Genomic DNA, 16642 nt, shown 5'->3' on the forward strand with positions numbered 1-16642 from the left:
TCTTTAAAACTTGATTTACCTTTATATCATAAACATAGACATTAATTAACACACCATGCCAGGGCAAAGTAAAAATCTCACAACCAAGAGCAATAGTTTGAACATTCAACAAGACAAAAATATGCGATTGCTCAATGGCTGAACTGCAATGAGCAAAAAATATGAATGGCCCAATTGGACTAACACCGGCAAAACTCAGTGTTCCTGTTTGCACCAAACAAAGATCAACGAAACAAATTTTATTAGAGAGGGTAAAATATTACAGCAAATTAAGGCTGAAAAAAGAAAGGCACAGCCCCAGTTTAATAATACAATCATCGAATTTGTAACAACGATAAAACTATAGGCTCTTTGCTTCAATAGGATTACGAACATTCCAAAATTAAGGAGAAAAATTATACGTCGCACTACAAGCTAAAGGAAGAAAAGAATGAAGAAAAAGCGAGATGAATACACAAAGAAATGAAATACAAGATACATTACAAGTTCGATGGCTGAACTGCATTTTGACCTGGAAATATTCAATTTTCTCTCTTGCATCCAAGATTTCTATCTTCAAGTCTCTGGGATATTTGTTATGATTTGACACTTACCAGGAAGTAACATGCACACATGACTTTGCTGCTCAAGATGAGAAAATTGGGGAAACATTAAAGTTCTAAGTACCTTTTTATCAGCTTCAGTTGCTTCTTTGAACTTTCAGTTCAGTGAGTTAACCTCCTCTGTACTCAGTTGATCTACAAGATGTTTCTTCAATTCTGGTACTCTGGGTTTCCGCTAATTGGCCTGCTGCTTTTCCTCAGCATGAGAAGGAGCAACTGTCTTCGGTGGCCTTCCCCCAGCTGGGGGTGCCATGTGCCGAGCACCAGGACCAGGCATCAGTTGCTGTTGTTGAAAGCCTTTTAAAGTGAAAAATAAGAAACCATTCTCCATCAAAGGAAGACATGTTTCAAAAAATAAAAGTGATTTGTTTGTGGATGAATACCAGAAGCAGGTCTCCAGGCTACATTGCCAGCATTGGAGTAATTATTTGAAGGTTGAAAAAAATGGGATAAATCAAACATAATATTGCTTGGTAGCACTGCTGGAAGAGGGCGTCCCTCCCTAAACTGCTCCATCAAAGAGAATGCGGCATGATGGGTAGTCATTCTATCAATTTAATAGTATATATTTATGGATGTTCGTATGTCAATTGGCCAGCACAAGATTACTACCAATCACAAATAAAATTTTGTATCTACAAAATACCTATGGCATGTGTAAGTTTTTACATCAAAATACGAACACATCATGCAAAGAATGAACATCCAGCAGCAAAGCATCTCGTAGAAAAATGTGCTTGATTGAGCCTGTTATGTTCAGCAATTCAAGCTAATGAGAAAGTGCATTCATATAATCAATATTTAACATAATATGCCCCTGGTTATCATTTTATACGGAAATTCCTTCAGCAAAACAAGTATACAGCTTCAAGAACCTATTTGTCGATATGATCCCGACCCAAGAACATTTCCTCTGTATGCGACAATCCTAACTACTCCATAGTCATCTTATGCTGCAGGTTTTCACTACTGCAAAATTCTACTGTAATAAACAATCCTTGATCAATCCTTGGGTCATATAACACATTTCTAAAGTCTGCTTACCATCTCAGGTCGAACGGATGCACCAGAAGGTATATTAATGACCTCATAACATAACTCTCTCAACCTCACTAACTGTAGTATCAATTCCGTATTTATACTAACACGAAATAAAAATCTCAGCTTAGATAGACATCCCGAACTCACATTTACCACTTCAACTACAATTAGACTACAAATTCAAAATCAATCTGATTCGGAACACAGTTCCACCACCATCAAGTCCCAATCAACCACTACAATTACAAAAATATAATCATACACACATACATCCAATTATACATATATACACAAGCACATGCATATATATATATATATAGAGAGAGAGAGAGAGAGAGAGTACCTGCGCAAGGACCTGTTTGGGGAGACCAGAGCCCTGGAAGAAAGCGACGGCTTCATTGCCACTAATCCGGCCATCGCGGTCCAAATCGGCCCGTCGGAAATACGCGTCGAAGAGATCCACATGCGCCGATTGGTTCTGCGTCGACGCCATCGCCACCGTCGGATTGCGATTCGCGAAAGATCAGACCATGGAATCAATCGAGAGCGCCTCGCTCTCAAGCTGCCGTACGCGTGAGGAGCGGAGGAAGAATCAGAAAACCACGAATTCGGAGGACCAGGATTTGGTTGCCTTTCTTCTCCGATTCGGAGGAAAATCAGAAGACGACGGAGACACGGAGAGATGCCGATAGTTTGAGTTAGAAAAACGATTGTCGTTAATCCATTTTTGTTACAAAAAATGGTACTGCATTTGTTGTGATATTTCAAAATTGCCACTGGTCCTCATGAGCCCGGCCCATTAGGTACTACCACAACAAATACAATTTAGAAATCAAAGTTGGTTAACAAGTTTATGTTTTCGATTTGTCAACTTGTACAAAGTGGGGAAACAAAAAACGTGCACGTATAGAAAGGTACAAATTAATGCGAGATTGAGAAGGAAGCTACAATTTAGAAATCCGGGTCATTTATTTGTCAGATATTTGATATGTTATATTATCAAATTGTAAATCGCAACTATATATTTAGACATCGTTTTGTAAATTCGTCTAGAGAGGAAACCTAATTGATAATCTATACACACCCATATAGATTAACTACTTTTATCATGGCCAACAAGTAGCTTATGTCCACGACGATGTTGTGTTTGCGTTTCGTCGGTTTCACGTTCTCTTCTTCTTTAAGGAGACGATTAATGATTAGTGTTCTAAAATATGATTATAAACCCTTTAAATAACTTCATTAGTTGGTACAATTAAGGCATTGTGATTGATCCCTTCTATGATCGCCTCAGTTTCGCTATTTAATTAGTCCCTGAAACTTCTTGCATTACATGATGTGCATGGAAAGGTCTATTAAATAAATGAAGTTTTAACGAAACATTCCAGGTATTTTTTACTTTTAACGAAAAATCACATTTTTATATTTTTCTAGTACTATTCACTACACATTTATTTGTCATTTTTCATTAAAACTAAAGTTTTTTTGAACTTTTCGTTAGTTTTCCTTTAAACAAAAAATTGGGGATCTTTGAAGTAGTACTATGTTTCGAATCAAAATCAAAGTACCGGCCTAATAATTAATGTAATTAGTAAACATTGACACATAATGTAATGCATTCTTAATTGGAGCTACAACCTTGTCTAGTTTCCATTTTTTTTTATAAGTGTATATGTTAGTTTGGTGTATGTCTTTGGCCACTCTGGATTGAAGTGTGCAACTCCGTTGTGTGAGCTTCTTTTGTTCTCAGTTATTGCAAATGTCTCAATCACCGAGATGAATTTCTCGAATTTTATCAAGTACATGTCGATTTATTTGCTCCTAACTATTTTTTAGCAGGAATAGTTGCACCTTCTTATTTGCAAATATTAAGAACAATTGCACACTTGTGCGTAAACTGTAGGTTATGAATACAAACATAACCGGAATTCTAATTGAATATTTGGTGTTACAACATAAATAATAAAATTTAGCATTTTTTCAATATACCAAAAACACCATCTGATACAACAAGTATCATTTTCCGGAATACATTTAACAAGTTACTATTAAAAGATAACTCTTGATTTGGTTAATATGAAAAGAAAAGGAAATTAGGGTATATTATTTTATATTAATATGAATATTACTTAATTATTTTGTCAGACATTTATCCTTTAGTTGGTCGTGATTGGACTGAACAGTTGGCTCCAACTGGTGTAGCAGCTAATGGGAGACCTGGATTGCATACGGCGCTTCCCCAATGCCCACTTCCACCGCCATTTATGTCCCCTGGCCTCTCCACCTCCTCCGTCTTCATCACCGCCGGGAAAAACCCTCCTCCTATTCTCTCCCACATCAAACACCCAAACCAGAACAATCAACACCAAAATTGCCAGTGCTGGGTACAGGAAGAAGGGGAAGATGAAGATGGCAGAGATCTGACTCTCAGACCTCATTTCTTGCTAGTATATACATATATATACACACACATACAGTGAGAGTCGCATACGTACCTATGATTCAATCAGTTTCAGCAAAAGGGAATAGCAAAAGAGAGACACTTTGCAGTTGTTCCGGCAGCCGCCGATAATTCACAGGCAGCGGCAGTGAGGAATCAACAAGGAGAAAGCCAAAGCCTTATCTGTTGGTTTTACCTCTCTCTCCCCATTTCAAGCAGTGGAGAAAAGACGAAATTCCTCATTTACCCTCGTTGTCTTCTCAAATAACAAATATATCCTCGCGAGCACGGTCTCTCTCGGTTCGAATTGAAACCCCAAAACCACTCTCTTAAACCCTAACCAGAAACTCAAAAGATAACTTTATCAATCAGAAATCTCTGTGGGGCCATGCCATCGTTTCAGGATCGGGTTTCCAAGCCCATATTTTCTGCAGTTTCTAATCCATTTCGCCAATCAACGAGCTTGTCGACGAAGAGCACCACCACCGATCGTGGCGGTGAAATGGAAGCAGCATCAGAGCAACAGCCGCCGGATCCCATACCCAATAGGCCCTTGAGAGGCCAAAGACTATCAAATCGCCAAACCTCCAATCTCCAATTCCTCAACAAAGACTCACCCATTTCGGCGAGAAGGGGAGAGAGCCCTTCTTCTCCGCCATTGCAGGACAGCAGCTTTCTCGAAAAGCTGAAGCTGGGTCTCGACAAGTCAAAGAGGGAGGAGCCTCAGGAAGTTCCCGAGCCGCCACAGGCGGCGGAAGAAGCGGACCAGATATTCAAGAAGATGAAGGAGACGGGTCTGATTCCGAATGCGGTGGCAATGCTTGATGGGCTATGCAAAAGACGGGCTGGTCCAGGAGGCCATGAAGCTTTTTGGGTCGATGCGCGAAAAGGGTTCGATTCCTGAGGTTGTTATATACACTGCTGTGGATGATGGGTTTTGCAAAGCGCAGAAGTGTGAAGATGCTAAGAGGATTTTCAGGAAGATGCAGAGCAATGGGATTGTTCCTAATGCTTTTAGTTACACTGTGTTGATACAGGGGTTGTATAGAGCTAATAATTTGGAGGATGCTGCTGAATTTTGCAGCGAAATGTTGGAAGCCGGTCACTCGCCCAATGTAGCTACTTTTGTCGGGTTGATTGATGTGATTTGTAAGGAAAAGGATATGGAAGAAGCTGAGAGTGTTATTGGGAAGTTGAAGCAGAAGGGGTATTTGGTTAATGAGAAGGCTGTTAAAGAGTTTTTGGACAAAAAGGCGCCATTTTCGCCGAGGTAGTGAAGATTAGCTTCTTCCATCGAGGTAGGAATTAGGTAAATCGATGACTTGAAGATTACTGCTGTGGATACCAACAATAGCAGTAACACATTTCTAGGTTGGAGTTAGGAATTAGGTAAATCGATGACTTGAAGATTAGCTTCCATGGAGGTAGTGAAGCTAAGGGTGTGACTAAGGTCGTGATCGTGGAATTAGTAGCGCTCCTAGTTGACTTACCTTCATGAATGGCTGTGATCTCCATATTCTGAATAGGTGAAACATAAAACTGACCTGTTGAATTTGCTACGTTATTAATTGAAGCATTGTGAAGATTGACACGGTTCTGCATAGGTGTCTAGAGGACAGTTCCCCTCTGTAAAGGCTACAGCTTTTGATAAGTGATCCTAATAAATTGGTGCAGTTTTCTCGTTTGTGATAGAGTTGCAACGGTACGGGGTGGTAGACTTTTTTTTTTTTTTTAAATTTGTGGAAGCTCGATCGTAGATGGACGTACAAAGTTCTACTGACTCTCATTTACTTGTGTGGTATTTTTTTTCAATCTGTCAAAACAAAGATTGTTCCTTTGTGACCGAAAAGTCACGGGTTCAAGTTATGGAAATAGCTTATTTGCAAAGTAAGGGTAAGGCTTCGTACGATGACACCCACCGCCGGCAATCTTTGCAAAGCCGGGAGCTTTGTTGGCTTGGGATTGTCCATTTATCTGAGTGCAAGATACATTTTCCTACGGAGCCAGTTAAAACTTATGTCAGGAAGCTCGATAGTGAACTGTGATACTATGGTTTGTAAACATTGGAAAGTTCTGGATAATTTCCGAGTTGCCGTGTATCAAACTAAATGTTGGTATCCATTTTCGGTAAGTTGGTTATTGTACAAGTATGTAGCTAAGCAATTAAGGGTGGGCATAGGCCGGCCGGGCCGGGCTGGGCTGGGCCTAATTATGAAGGAACCGGATCCTATCCGCTTTAAACTCTAAGGGGACGGGGCATGGGCCGGTTTTGGACGGGTTCACGGATTCAACTCTATTTTTTTTCTCCTTTCAAAAATTCTTTTTTATCAAATGGAGCTGCAGCCGCTGCACCGCAGTGCACAACAGCAGCACAGATTACACTTACACTTATAGGAGTATTGAAGGCTTGAAGCAAAGATTGTGCACAACAACACGTATTAATATAATCCCAAACCCATTTGCCCACTCCTAAAGCAATATTCTTTAGAAAAAAAATTACTTTTAATGTATTGAAAATGTCAGCCAAAGGGGGCGTTGAGGGGGAACGAAAGGTGCAGTCGCACAGGGCCCTGAATTTGAAGGGCCCCCAAAATTTTTGTCATCTAAATCTATTATTTATATGTAATAATGTTCTATAATTAAAATTGCTTTTGTTATGTAATAATGTTCTATATTTAAAAATTGTTTTTGTTAGCACTTTAAAATTTCTTTGTGCACTCCTTATAAGAGTATTGTTTTCCTTTCTAACACCTTAAAAATGGTATTCTTTTTTTTTCAATTTTATTATAAATAATGTTACATATTCAAGTGAAACTTTAAGTTAGAATTTTTTAAGTTTTTTTCCCTTGTTTGGTTGTTTAAGATTGTACTGCTTTTGATTATTTAGTGAACGTTATATTTGTAGCTCTTTTTACTTATTATTAATAAAATTTGTAAACATGCAACCAGTGAGTGCTAAACTTTGTTTTGATTTAAGTGATTGTTTTCTAGTGTTATACATTGTCCTACCTTTTTTTTTAAACTATCAAGGAGGAGCCTTTCATAAAATTCGTACAGGGCTTTCAAATCTCAGAGACCGCCCTTTCAGTATGGCATCTTATAAATTAATTATGTACTATCATGTGAGAAAGCATGAGAATGCGTAATAGATCTTATTGTAGATAAGTTTTTCTCGTTGTTTGGGTACGCAAAAGGCTCCCAAGCTTGTAGAATATAAAGATCATTGTTCACATTCTATGTTGCCACAATTATACTCTCGGTGGTATTAAATTTTGGCCAACTCAACAACGCAAAGCCTTTGTGGAGGGAAGGAGTAGTAGTGTGCGTATGCGCCAATTGGACAACCTCAAAACATGCAACCGCGTATGGCAAAAGCCGAAGGCGAATTGGGGGTTGGCGACTTTGCGTTCTCTCTTGGTCGGTTATTGTTTATTTCTCCAAGAGTTGCAAATTGTGAAGAAGAGATGCATCATACATCTCCTCTTGAAACCCACTTTTTGGATTAGCTCCCAATTAATTTAAATGCCAAGCACCAATCACCAAACCACACCCGCCCCCCCCCCCCAAAACACAAAATTCCCTGTTATCTATAAGATCTTTGTGATTTGGTCGGCTTTTATTTATTCATATCGTATGCTAGATTTTAAGGTAGTGGTAGTATGTGGTCAATCGACTCGTTCCTAAGGATAAGGACCAGAGGGAACTGTCCCATCAAGGGTGGGGTTACATGTAGCATGTTTCGTTTAACCTCATATTTCAATTGATGTGATAGCATTTCATTTCGTATCAACAAGTTTGATGTGCAAGTTTGTAGTCTCTTGTGTGAGAGTTTGTTGTTTTAATTTTGTTTTATTGTGATGATTTTTGGTTTAAATAAATTTGCTCGTATTTTATGAACGAATTAGTATTGATCCTTTGTGACTGCAGAAATACCTTATAATACAGTCGATACTAATTTGTTGGTAAAATCGGACCAAACTTATTCAGAAAAAAAAATTAAATAAAAAAAAACACATAAAAGGCCCCACGATTGTTGCTTTGTGCATGTGAAAACAAGATATATATATATATATATAGGGATGCTACAACTTGGGGTTAATGCAACTAAATTAACATTAGAAACATCTGCTTTGTAACTTGTTAAGTTGTTTTATGTGTATACATTTCAAGATTACAACTAATGAGCTTTTTCTTAATATTGTTTGTGAAGGACTTCCTAATTGATCATGTGCAGATAATCATTGACTAACCTAGACTAACATCGAAACTAGTTGAACCTGAGTTAAGGAGCTGATTACGGAGTCATTTGAGCTTTCGTTTTGGTTTTGTGTGTATTTTTGTTAGGTATTAAAACAGAGGGACTAGCCTCGATTTTGAATACCAGATATAGGACTTCGTGCATCAACAAATTCTTTAGAAGTAACGTCAGGGAGACCAAATAAATTATATGACGTGATTGTTGATACTTAGATTATTACTTAAGTGTTCATTAACATGTTTATTTCTAATTGGTAACACATCACATGTTTTACAAATTTAGTTTAAAAAGTTAATCTACCTAACATTATAAATACTTGAAATTCCGTTTCTGATTAATTTTCTAATATTCGGGAAAATTTTAGATAAGGGTGTCTCATCATAGCATTTGTAATACAACTCTCACAAAGCATAGGACTCTGTATTTGATTTTACCCGACCCCACATTAGTTCTATCCAAGGAAGAAAATATCGGTGATATCGGAAATATCGGTAGTCCGAAAACACGGAAATATCGATGGAAATATCGGTAAAATATCGATATCGATAAAAATTACATGGAAACCACGGAAATTGTAAGAAAAACTTGGAAATTTTTATTGAAACTTTGCAGGATGTTTATTTAGTCAATTATCTATTAGTTTATCACAAAAAATTGGAAGGAAATGCATTGCATGATGGATTTAACTGATTTAAGTTGATTATATAGCAAGCTGGCAAACATTGTAAGTGTAGAAAATATGTAGTAATTAATAAAATAAGTTTAAACACACCATAATCATTTATATATAATGAATTAGTACAATATTTTACACTTTATACATTGTATGGTAAGATACATGAGTGACTTAGCATCACATAGAATGAACGTGGTGAGTAGTTCAAAAGTAGATACTTGAAAAGAAATTAATCAAATTTTAGTATGATGTAATTATTTGGACTTGATTTAAAATAGAAATTTATCATATATAATATATGTAACTGAAAAAAAAATAATCAAATTTTAATATGATGTAATTATTTGGATTTGATTTAAAATAGAAATTTATCATATATAATATATGTAACTGAAAAAAAAATAATCAAATTTTAATATGATGTAATTATTTGGACTTGATTTAAAATAGAAATTTATCATATAGAATATATGTAACTGAAAAAAAAATTAATCAAATTTTAATATGATGTAATTATTTGGACTTGATTTCTCTTTATACATATATTCTTCTTCCTATTTTCTAGTATTTCAGTTTAGTAAGTAATTTTAAATTTCGGAGACGAAATTCTTTTAAGAGGGGTAGATTGTTACACCCACCCCCAATTTAAATTGTATTTTCATTTATCTTACTTTTAAAATTATTTTTTGATCTTAATAGGTGTGCCCAGGGCCCACCTTGCTTTTGTGTCACCATCTCTCTTTTCTCTCAGATCTCTCTTTTCCCTCACTCTCTCATCTCTACCGTGCTCTCTCTCTGCACTCTCTCTGCACTCTCTGCACTCTCTCCTTCTCCCCGTGAACCAACCCACACGCCACACCCTCACTTTCACACCACTTAAACGGCGACACCCCCTCATCGCTCTCTGCACTCTCTCCTTCTCCCCGTGAACAACCCTCATTCTCCCTCTTCGCCCTCTCTGCACTCTCTGCACTCTCTCCTTCTCCCCGTGAACAACCCACACCCTCACTTCCACACCACATCAACGGCGACACCACCTCATCGCCATCTCCGTCTCTACGTCTCTGTCTCTGCCTCGGTCTCTCCGTCTCCGTCTCTCCCTCAGTCTCTCCGTCTTCGTCTCTGCCTCGGTCTCTCCGTCTCCGTCTCTCCCTCGGTCTCTCCGTCTCCATCTCTGCCTCGGTCTCTCCGTCTCCGTCTCTGCCTCGGTCTCTCCGTCTCCGTCTCTCCCTCGGTCTCTCCGTCTTCGTCTCTCCCGCGATCTGGATCCTTCTTCTTCGATCTGGTTTCTGGATCCTTCTTCTTCGATCGGGTTTCTGGATCCATCTTCTTCGATATGGTTTCTGGATCCCTTTCTCACCTCCGCCGGCGGCGACGACGACGACAAATATCGCGATAATATCGCTAATATCGGTAATATCGCGATATTACCGATATTATCGCGATATTTTACCGATATTTTATTTTTACTAAAAAAAATATCGCCGGATCAAAAAAACGATATTATCGGCGCCGATAATATCGATTTTTAAATCCTTGGTTCTATCCAATAGGATGAATTTTCGCTCACCACCCTCAAGACGTTCATTACCTTATTTATCATCGTTTGATTAGTTTAAATTTTAAAATTTGTATATATTCACTACACAAATATCGAAATTTAAAATCATCTAACAGTAATAAATAAAGTGATGATCATCTTATATATTTAATTTAAACTCATGAGTTGGAATTTATGCAGATGTGTTGTTTGATAAGTAAATGATGAATCTAAAAAGGTATATTAAGAAGTCGGGTAATGCTAAGGAAACTAAATTTGTAGACAAAATTTACAAACTAAATAATGTGTCACCAATAAGAATGAACATGTTTATCAATGTTTACGCAATAATTCAGTCATCAACTTTCATGTAATTTAGTTTACAATATTTTATCTACAATTTTGATCTCCTTAGCATTACTCTAACAAGTCTATACAGCGGTATGAAGGCTAGACAAATAGTAATCAATGCCATTAACAATGGAATAGGACCCCATCCAGATTGGGGAACCAAATGATCAATCAATCGTGTTCATTCATCGTACATCGTACGGTTAGAAATTATTTTAAATTTTTTATTTAAAATTAAATATAAACATAACCTAATTAAAATTGACCGTACAATGTACAATAAACGGTTGTGATTGATTGATCCTCCAAATCCCTCAAAAAAATTCCGGAGAGGATCCTCGTCCATTAACAATTGAGCCTGCATTTGCATCCTTAACCGGACATTAATTAAATCACAAGAAAACCATTATCCGCGCTTCAAACAACTTTCCCATAAATCAAAACAAAACCATTACGTATTGTTTGATCCAATTTTTAAGTATATACTAATTACTATTGAATATAATTAGATACAAGTTGTACTTGTTTAAGTAGTAAAATTATGTTTAATTAAAGACTATAACGATGTGGGGTCGGCACCGGCCCTCCTCCTCCGCCACCTTCAAAGTCATTGACTTGACCTACTATATAAAAAATGAAAAAAGTTTTCTACTTTAACAAAAAAAATCATATTTTTACATTAAAAAGTCAATCCTAGTACTATTCACTTTACCCTTTATTTTGTTTTTATCGTTAAAACTCAAAGTTTTCAAACAATTTTCATTAGTTTTTCTTATAAAAAGGGGGTTTTATAACTTGAATCCTTGAAAAAAATTGAAATTTAAAATAAACTTGATGTTAGATTACATATTGATTATAGTTCCCCTTAATTCAAAATAATTAATGTATATTTTATTCAATGTCTCCCATTAAATATTTAAATTTATTAATATACACATTTTAATATATTTTTTGATCAAACAAAAGTTTTTTTTAATTTATTAATTATATTTAACATTCTTCAAACTTGAAAAACTCAATGTTAGTACCGAAATTTTATTATATTGAATTAATGTATTTAAATGTTAGTGCCGAAATATATTATATTAAACTAAGGTACCTAAATGTATGTACCAAAATGTTTGTACCCAAATATATTATATTAAACTAATGTACCGAAATGTATTATATTAAATTAATATACCTAAATGTTTGTATCGAAATGTATGTACTGAAATATGTGTACCTAAATGTATGCATCAAAATGTATTATAATGAATTTAATGTACATATATGAAGAAGACAAAGTATATCGAAATATATTGTAAAATAAAAATTAATTTATTTAAATATTTACAACAAAATATATTACGATGAATGAAATGAAAATTATAATTATAATGAAATAAGGTTAATACATTAAAATTAGGAAGAAAAAGAGAAATAATTAAAACATCAAAAATATAATTAATAAATTAGATGATTACTGTATCAAGGGACTAAAATTAGATTTTGATTTTACTTATGGTTTTAATCTAAAAATCATATTTGCCAAGAATTAAAATGAAGTTTCCTAATATAAATATCACGTTTATATCGAAATAAAATAACACAATTGAAAAAGTCAAAACCAAGAAAATAATACTATATTTTTATAAGACAACGAAAAATAACACTCAAAAACTTTCTTCCTATATAAACAGCTACATATGGGGTTCTTCCATATCACTCACACATTTAACAGCCTCATTGCACTCACACAAACAACACAAAATATCAAATTCTGGCACTTGGGTTTTCAGAATTTTGCTTGAAGATCTTGTTTTTGTTTCCGATACGAGCTCGAAGATTGCCGGAAATGATATGTCTAATGGCTTCTCAGTCCCATTTGGGCATGGCAGTAATACTTTTCTACACATGTTTCTGGATCCCATTTCACCAGATGAAGAAGTTTCTGGGCAGATTATTTTTTGGCGTGATATTTTTCGCTCATTTCCAGCAGCAGGAAGAGGAGTGTACGAGTCTTCCAGTGGCTAGGTTCCAGGACTTGCAGGCTCATGGTACCAAAAGGTGTGGACAAGTTTTGGAGAAGACATGTTCAGTTTGCTTGGTGGATTTTGAGGAGGAGGATTTGGTGAGCCAATTGGGAAAATGTGGACATGTTTTCCACGTTGATTGCATTGAGAGGTGGATTGAGAGCAGTCACTTTACCTGCCCAGTTTGCAGGTCACTGTTCTTCAATGTCAAAACTTGTCATGCAAAACTGGATGAGGAAGTTAATATCTCTTCCTCCTACATTAATGGTGGTTTTTCTTGGTATTATTAGTTATTTGATTTTGATTAATTAAGTAATTAGTAGTTCTTTGTTTGAAGAGAGGATCTGGGGATGTAAAGGGAGGCAATCATGTAATTGGCTGTTAATTATAAGAATACATTTCTAATTTCATGTAAAAATACATATAGATATTTATCATTTATAAGACAGTGCAGAAGAAATAAAAAACCAGTAAGCAACATCAAGCATTAATCAAGCAAATGCAGTTTCTGTTTGTAGAGGGAAATGAACCCTAAATTTATCATAACTTTATCTCGTCGATTCATCTTTCCTACCACTTGGATAAACTACCAATACCTTTTTGTTGTTTTAAAATGTAAAGAAGGATTAAGCAAGATTAGCTCATCGACAATGGTCAAGTGTGAGGAGTCGACCATTCCTTGTAGGGGTGAGAACCATTACACATGGAAAACCCCTTGCCCTCCTTCCCTACCACTTTGACTAAGTCCGATGAGTTATTTTTATTTAAACGATAATTTTATTTAATCTAAACTACATAAATAAATATTTAAGCTTCGAGCACACTGCTCAACTAACTTAACTAAGCACAAGTCTACAACTATAACTGCAAGGATACTTAAATAAAAAGTATGAGCACACTGCTCAAACTTTCAATAATTCAATTCATATACTCATTGTTGCTTGTTTGATTTTTTTTCTAAATGTAATATTGGCAATAAAAATTAGTTTGGCAATTGATTAGGCATCTGACGCTTTATGTTTTGTTGAGGTCAACGAGAACACGAGGCACATATCTTAATTTGTTCAATTAAATTTTGAAAAATCGAAGAATCTTTCAGCAACCAAATAATCCATTGAAATTATCGGATTAAATCAATTTAATATTTTCTATGATTAGATGCAGATGGAAACTATCTAACATTTTTAAGGGATATATATTGCTTTAATCTTCAGCTGGTGCTGGGAGTTTAAAAGAAAGTTCCAACGGAAAAGAAACTAACAACAGTTTACATTTTTAACAACATGACTTGTGACTCAAGTAATTATAAACGCTCTACTTAAAAACATTTATCTTAACTGTGCGATCAAATGTAAGCAAGGGAAAAATACTTTTATGATTTGTTTGGTATGTTATAAAAAAATTGCTTAATTGGCATTGCAATAACTTTCTTAAGCACACTTTGTGTTATTAGTAACGTTATGTGTAGTCCATTTTGACAAATACATCAGTTTACTAAGTTTCTTTGTACATTCATGTAGCCATTGGTATATTGAAATGGTCCCCGTGTTTTATCCTCTAGTCAATTTGGTTCTCGTATTGTCAATTGGTCATCATTGAAAAGTCATCTCTATAAAAAATCATTGTAGTTGAAACATTTAGTTATCAACTTGGAAACAATTACAGTGTTATCGATAAGCAGTAAAATTTTATAATGAAAATCAAATGATTAAATGGTTTCCGATTGAAAAATGATTTTCACATATTTTTTTTTTTCGTTACACATTTATGCAAGACAAAATTTACGATTTGAAATATTATGGGTTTTTTTTTTTTTTTTTTTTTGCAAGAGAATTTATTATGGGCATTTTGGGCCTCAGAAATTGGTTGTCAGCCCAACCTGGACTTTTGCCTCGCTTTTTCCTGAGACCAGCGGGAGAGAATAATAAAAGCTTAGAGCTGGGTTTTGGTGAAATCTTCAAGCTTTGAAGCAGGGCAAGCAATCGATCGCCACAGAGAACGCAGCCATGGTAATTCTAACTCATCTCTCAAATCTTGCAATGTACCGATTAGTTGTTTTCCCTTTTCACGTCCTCAAATTTCAATTTCCTAGATTGGGTTGCAAGAAATTAGAATTTTCAGATCTGGGTCCAATTAGCAATCGATCATTACTAAACTGGATTCTTTTCGTGTTTCGATTTGTTTTGTGATGAAAAAATTATGGCTTTTTATAGTTGTATAAAAGTACAATGTGATCCATCTTTGCCATGCCATTACTCAAAACGATGCAATATTTGTCGGAATTTGTATTTCAGTAAGAAATTTGTGATTTGGACTGGGGTTAAATTGATTAAATTTTATTTGGGTTTTTAGTTTAGTTGCTGATCTGATAATGGTTTATGTTGTTAGATTCAATTTGTGCTTCTAATAAGCAGACAAGGAAAAGTGAGGTTGACAAAATGGTATTCTCCTTATACCCAAAAGGAAAGAAGTAAGGTATTGTCGATAAATCTCATCTAGTTTTTTGGGTTGTTTAATCGTCGCTAGAATTTATAATTCCAAGAAGAATGGCAACATGAACACCTTTAGATTCTTGTTATGAGAATGGCTTACGATTCTCACATTGTTATCACCGTGTGTGTATTAATCTTGCATTTTGATAAGGTTCTCCGTGAGCTCAGTGGAGTAATTCTTGCGCGAGGTCCCAAACTCTGTAATTTTGTGGATTGGAGAGGATACAAAGTTGTTTATAAAAGGTGATGCAGAGAGATGTGATTTTGTTTTTGCTCTTCTAGGGGTAGAATTATTAGTGAGTGGCCTGTCTTAGACTTCCGCTACTGAATTTCTGTGAACGTGTTTTGCAGATATGCCAGTCTGTATTTCTGCATGTGTATTGATCAAGAAGATAACGAATTAGAGGTCCTTGAAATGATTCATCATTATGTTGAGATTCTCGACCGATACTTTGGCAGTGTGAGTGATTGCATTATATTCTTCATTTCATTTTGATAAAGGATGTTGTTGTACCGTGTACTAATAATATGTTTATACTTACAGGTCTGTGAATTGGATTTGATATTTAACTTCCACAAGGTATGGGTTTAGTGCTTGTCTAAGAGTCGCCTTTTCTGTTTTTCGGAATTGCATTACAAAGGAGTTGGTTTTTACTGTTTTTGTCCACATGTTTGCCATACCAATGCTAAAATTTGCCAGAGTCCTCATATGACATTTTTCTGATTTATGTTGATATCTGGCTTGATCGTTTGCTACTGTTCAACATGGTAGGCCTACTATATACTGGATGAAATTTTGATTGCCGGTGAACTTCAAGAATCGAGCAAGAAAACAGTTGCACGATTGATAGCTGCACAGGTATAGGTTATTCTTAGATCGGTGCCATTTGTTGTCAAATATTTCCGTCCTCGCTAATTGCATCATATATCTTGGTTCTAGGATTCTTTGGTGGAGACTGCAAAAGAGCAGGCTAGTTCGATAAGTAATATAATCGCGCAGGCAACCAAGTAATGGAGAACAAGCATATGGTCACCCTTTGTATCAATACACATTGAAGTGTTTCTGTATTAATATTGTTCTTGTTATCGTTATTTTGAAATTTTTTTGTAATAACTGATGTGCGTTTTTGGTTACGTATGCAGTTTAAGGATTGTACAATGAAATGTTCTCCGATTCGTCGTTGATTATATGTCTTGTGTGGATGGTTTATTCATAGCTTCTGTTCG

At 35.6% G+C, this 16642-nt stretch overlaps 4 protein-coding genes, 1 long non-coding RNA gene and 1 pseudogene across 9 annotated transcripts; 3 read left to right on the forward strand and 3 right to left on the reverse strand.

The window, feature by feature from the left end:
- Positions 1–61: 61 nt before the first annotated feature.
- LOC139195712 (uncharacterized) lies at positions 62–2374 on the reverse strand. Of its 5 annotated transcripts, none has more exons than XR_011580553.1 (3): positions 1987–2343; positions 667–899; positions 62–204 (listed from the first exon to the last, which is right to left on the reverse strand). XR_011580553.1 is itself a non-coding variant. In XM_070821027.1 (3 exons), the coding sequence occupies exons 1-3, from the start codon at positions 2134–2136 to the stop codon at positions 778–780; spliced, it is 396 nt and encodes a 131-aa protein (XP_070677128.1). In that variant the 5' UTR covers positions 2137–2374; the 3' UTR covers positions 221–777. The 5 variants fall into 5 exon arrangements, 3 of the variants coding, with proteins under 3 accessions (XP_070677128.1, XP_070677129.1, XP_070677130.1); XM_070821027.1 differs by lacking the exon at positions 62–204 and adding an exon at positions 986–1109 and having other exon boundaries at positions 221–899; positions 1987–2374; XM_070821028.1 differs by lacking the exon at positions 62–204 and adding an exon at positions 986–1109 and having other exon boundaries at positions 221–885; positions 1987–2345.
- Positions 2375–3603: 1229 nt separating this feature from the next.
- Positions 3604–4280, reverse strand: LOC139195715 (uncharacterized). Its single transcript, XR_011580556.1, has 2 exons — positions 4139–4280; positions 3604–4023 (listed from the first exon to the last, which is right to left on the reverse strand). It is a non-coding gene; the product is annotated as an uncharacterized lncRNA (long non-coding RNA).
- Positions 4281–4328: 48 nt separating this feature from the next.
- LOC103419991 (pentatricopeptide repeat-containing protein At4g38150-like) lies at positions 4329–5974 on the forward strand (annotated as a pseudogene).
- Positions 5975–9796: 3822 nt separating this feature from the next.
- LOC139196176 (uncharacterized) lies at positions 9797–11254 on the reverse strand. Its single transcript, XM_070821844.1, has 2 exons — positions 11187–11254; positions 9797–10421 (listed from the first exon to the last, which is right to left on the reverse strand). Exons 1-2 carry the CDS (start codon positions 11252–11254, stop codon positions 9797–9799), a joined length of 693 nt encoding a protein of 230 aa, XP_070677945.1.
- A 1491-nt stretch (positions 11255–12745) lies between these two features.
- On the forward strand, positions 12746–13213 carry LOC139196177 (RING-H2 finger protein ATL18-like). Its single transcript, XM_070821845.1, has one exon. The coding sequence runs from the start codon at positions 12746–12748 to the stop codon at positions 13211–13213; it is 468 nt and encodes a 155-aa protein (XP_070677946.1).
- Positions 13214–14786: 1573 nt separating this feature from the next.
- LOC103428060 (AP-1 complex subunit sigma-1) lies at positions 14787–16603 on the forward strand. The gene is made up of 7 exons (XM_008366150.4): positions 14787–14932; positions 15312–15398; positions 15567–15658; positions 15767–15875; positions 15960–15995; positions 16188–16274; positions 16356–16603. Exons 1-7 carry the CDS (start codon positions 14930–14932, stop codon positions 16425–16427), a joined length of 486 nt encoding a protein of 161 aa, XP_008364372.1. The 5' UTR covers positions 14787–14929; the 3' UTR covers positions 16428–16603.
- Positions 16604–16642: the final 39 nt, after the last annotated feature.

Source organism: Malus domestica, chromosome 05 (assembly GCF_042453785.1).
Source record: "Malus domestica chromosome 05, GDT2T_hap1".
NCBI classification, from domain to species: Eukaryota; Viridiplantae; Streptophyta; class Magnoliopsida; order Rosales; family Rosaceae; genus Malus; species Malus domestica.

Bases quoted from the DNA above. Each gene is read 5' to 3' on its own strand.
- LOC139196177 (XM_070821845.1), top strand. From the start codon at position 12,746: ATGATATGTCTAATGGCTTCTCAGTCCCATTTGGGCATGGCAGTAATA.
- LOC103428060 (XM_008366150.4), top strand. The intron at 15,659-15,766 runs GTGATGCAGAGA...CGTGTTTTGCAG, and splicing joins TACAAAGTTGTTTATAAAAG to ATATGCCAGTCTGTATTTCT. The intron at 15,996-16,187 runs GTATGGGTTTAG...TCAACATGGTAG, and splicing joins TGATATTTAACTTCCACAAG to GCCTACTATATACTGGATGA.
- LOC139195712 (XM_070821027.1), bottom strand. From the start codon at position 2,136: ATGGCGTCGACGCAGAACCAATCGGCGCATGTGGATCTCTTCGACGCG. The intron at 1,110-1,986 runs GTACTCTCTCTC...TTGATGGAGCAG, and splicing joins CCAAACAGGTCCTTGCGCAG to TTTAGGGAGGGACGCCCTCT. The intron at 900-985 runs GTATTCATCCAC...TCACTTTAAAAG, and splicing joins AGCCTGGAGACCTGCTTCTG to GCTTTCAACAACAGCAACTG.
- LOC139196176 (XM_070821844.1), bottom strand. From the start codon at position 11,254: ATGGACGAGGATCCTCTCCGGAATTTTTTTGAGGGATTTGGAGGATCA. The intron at 10,422-11,186 runs GTACATTGTACG...TACCGATATTAG, and splicing joins ATCAATCACAACCGTTTATT to CGATATTATCGCGATATTTG.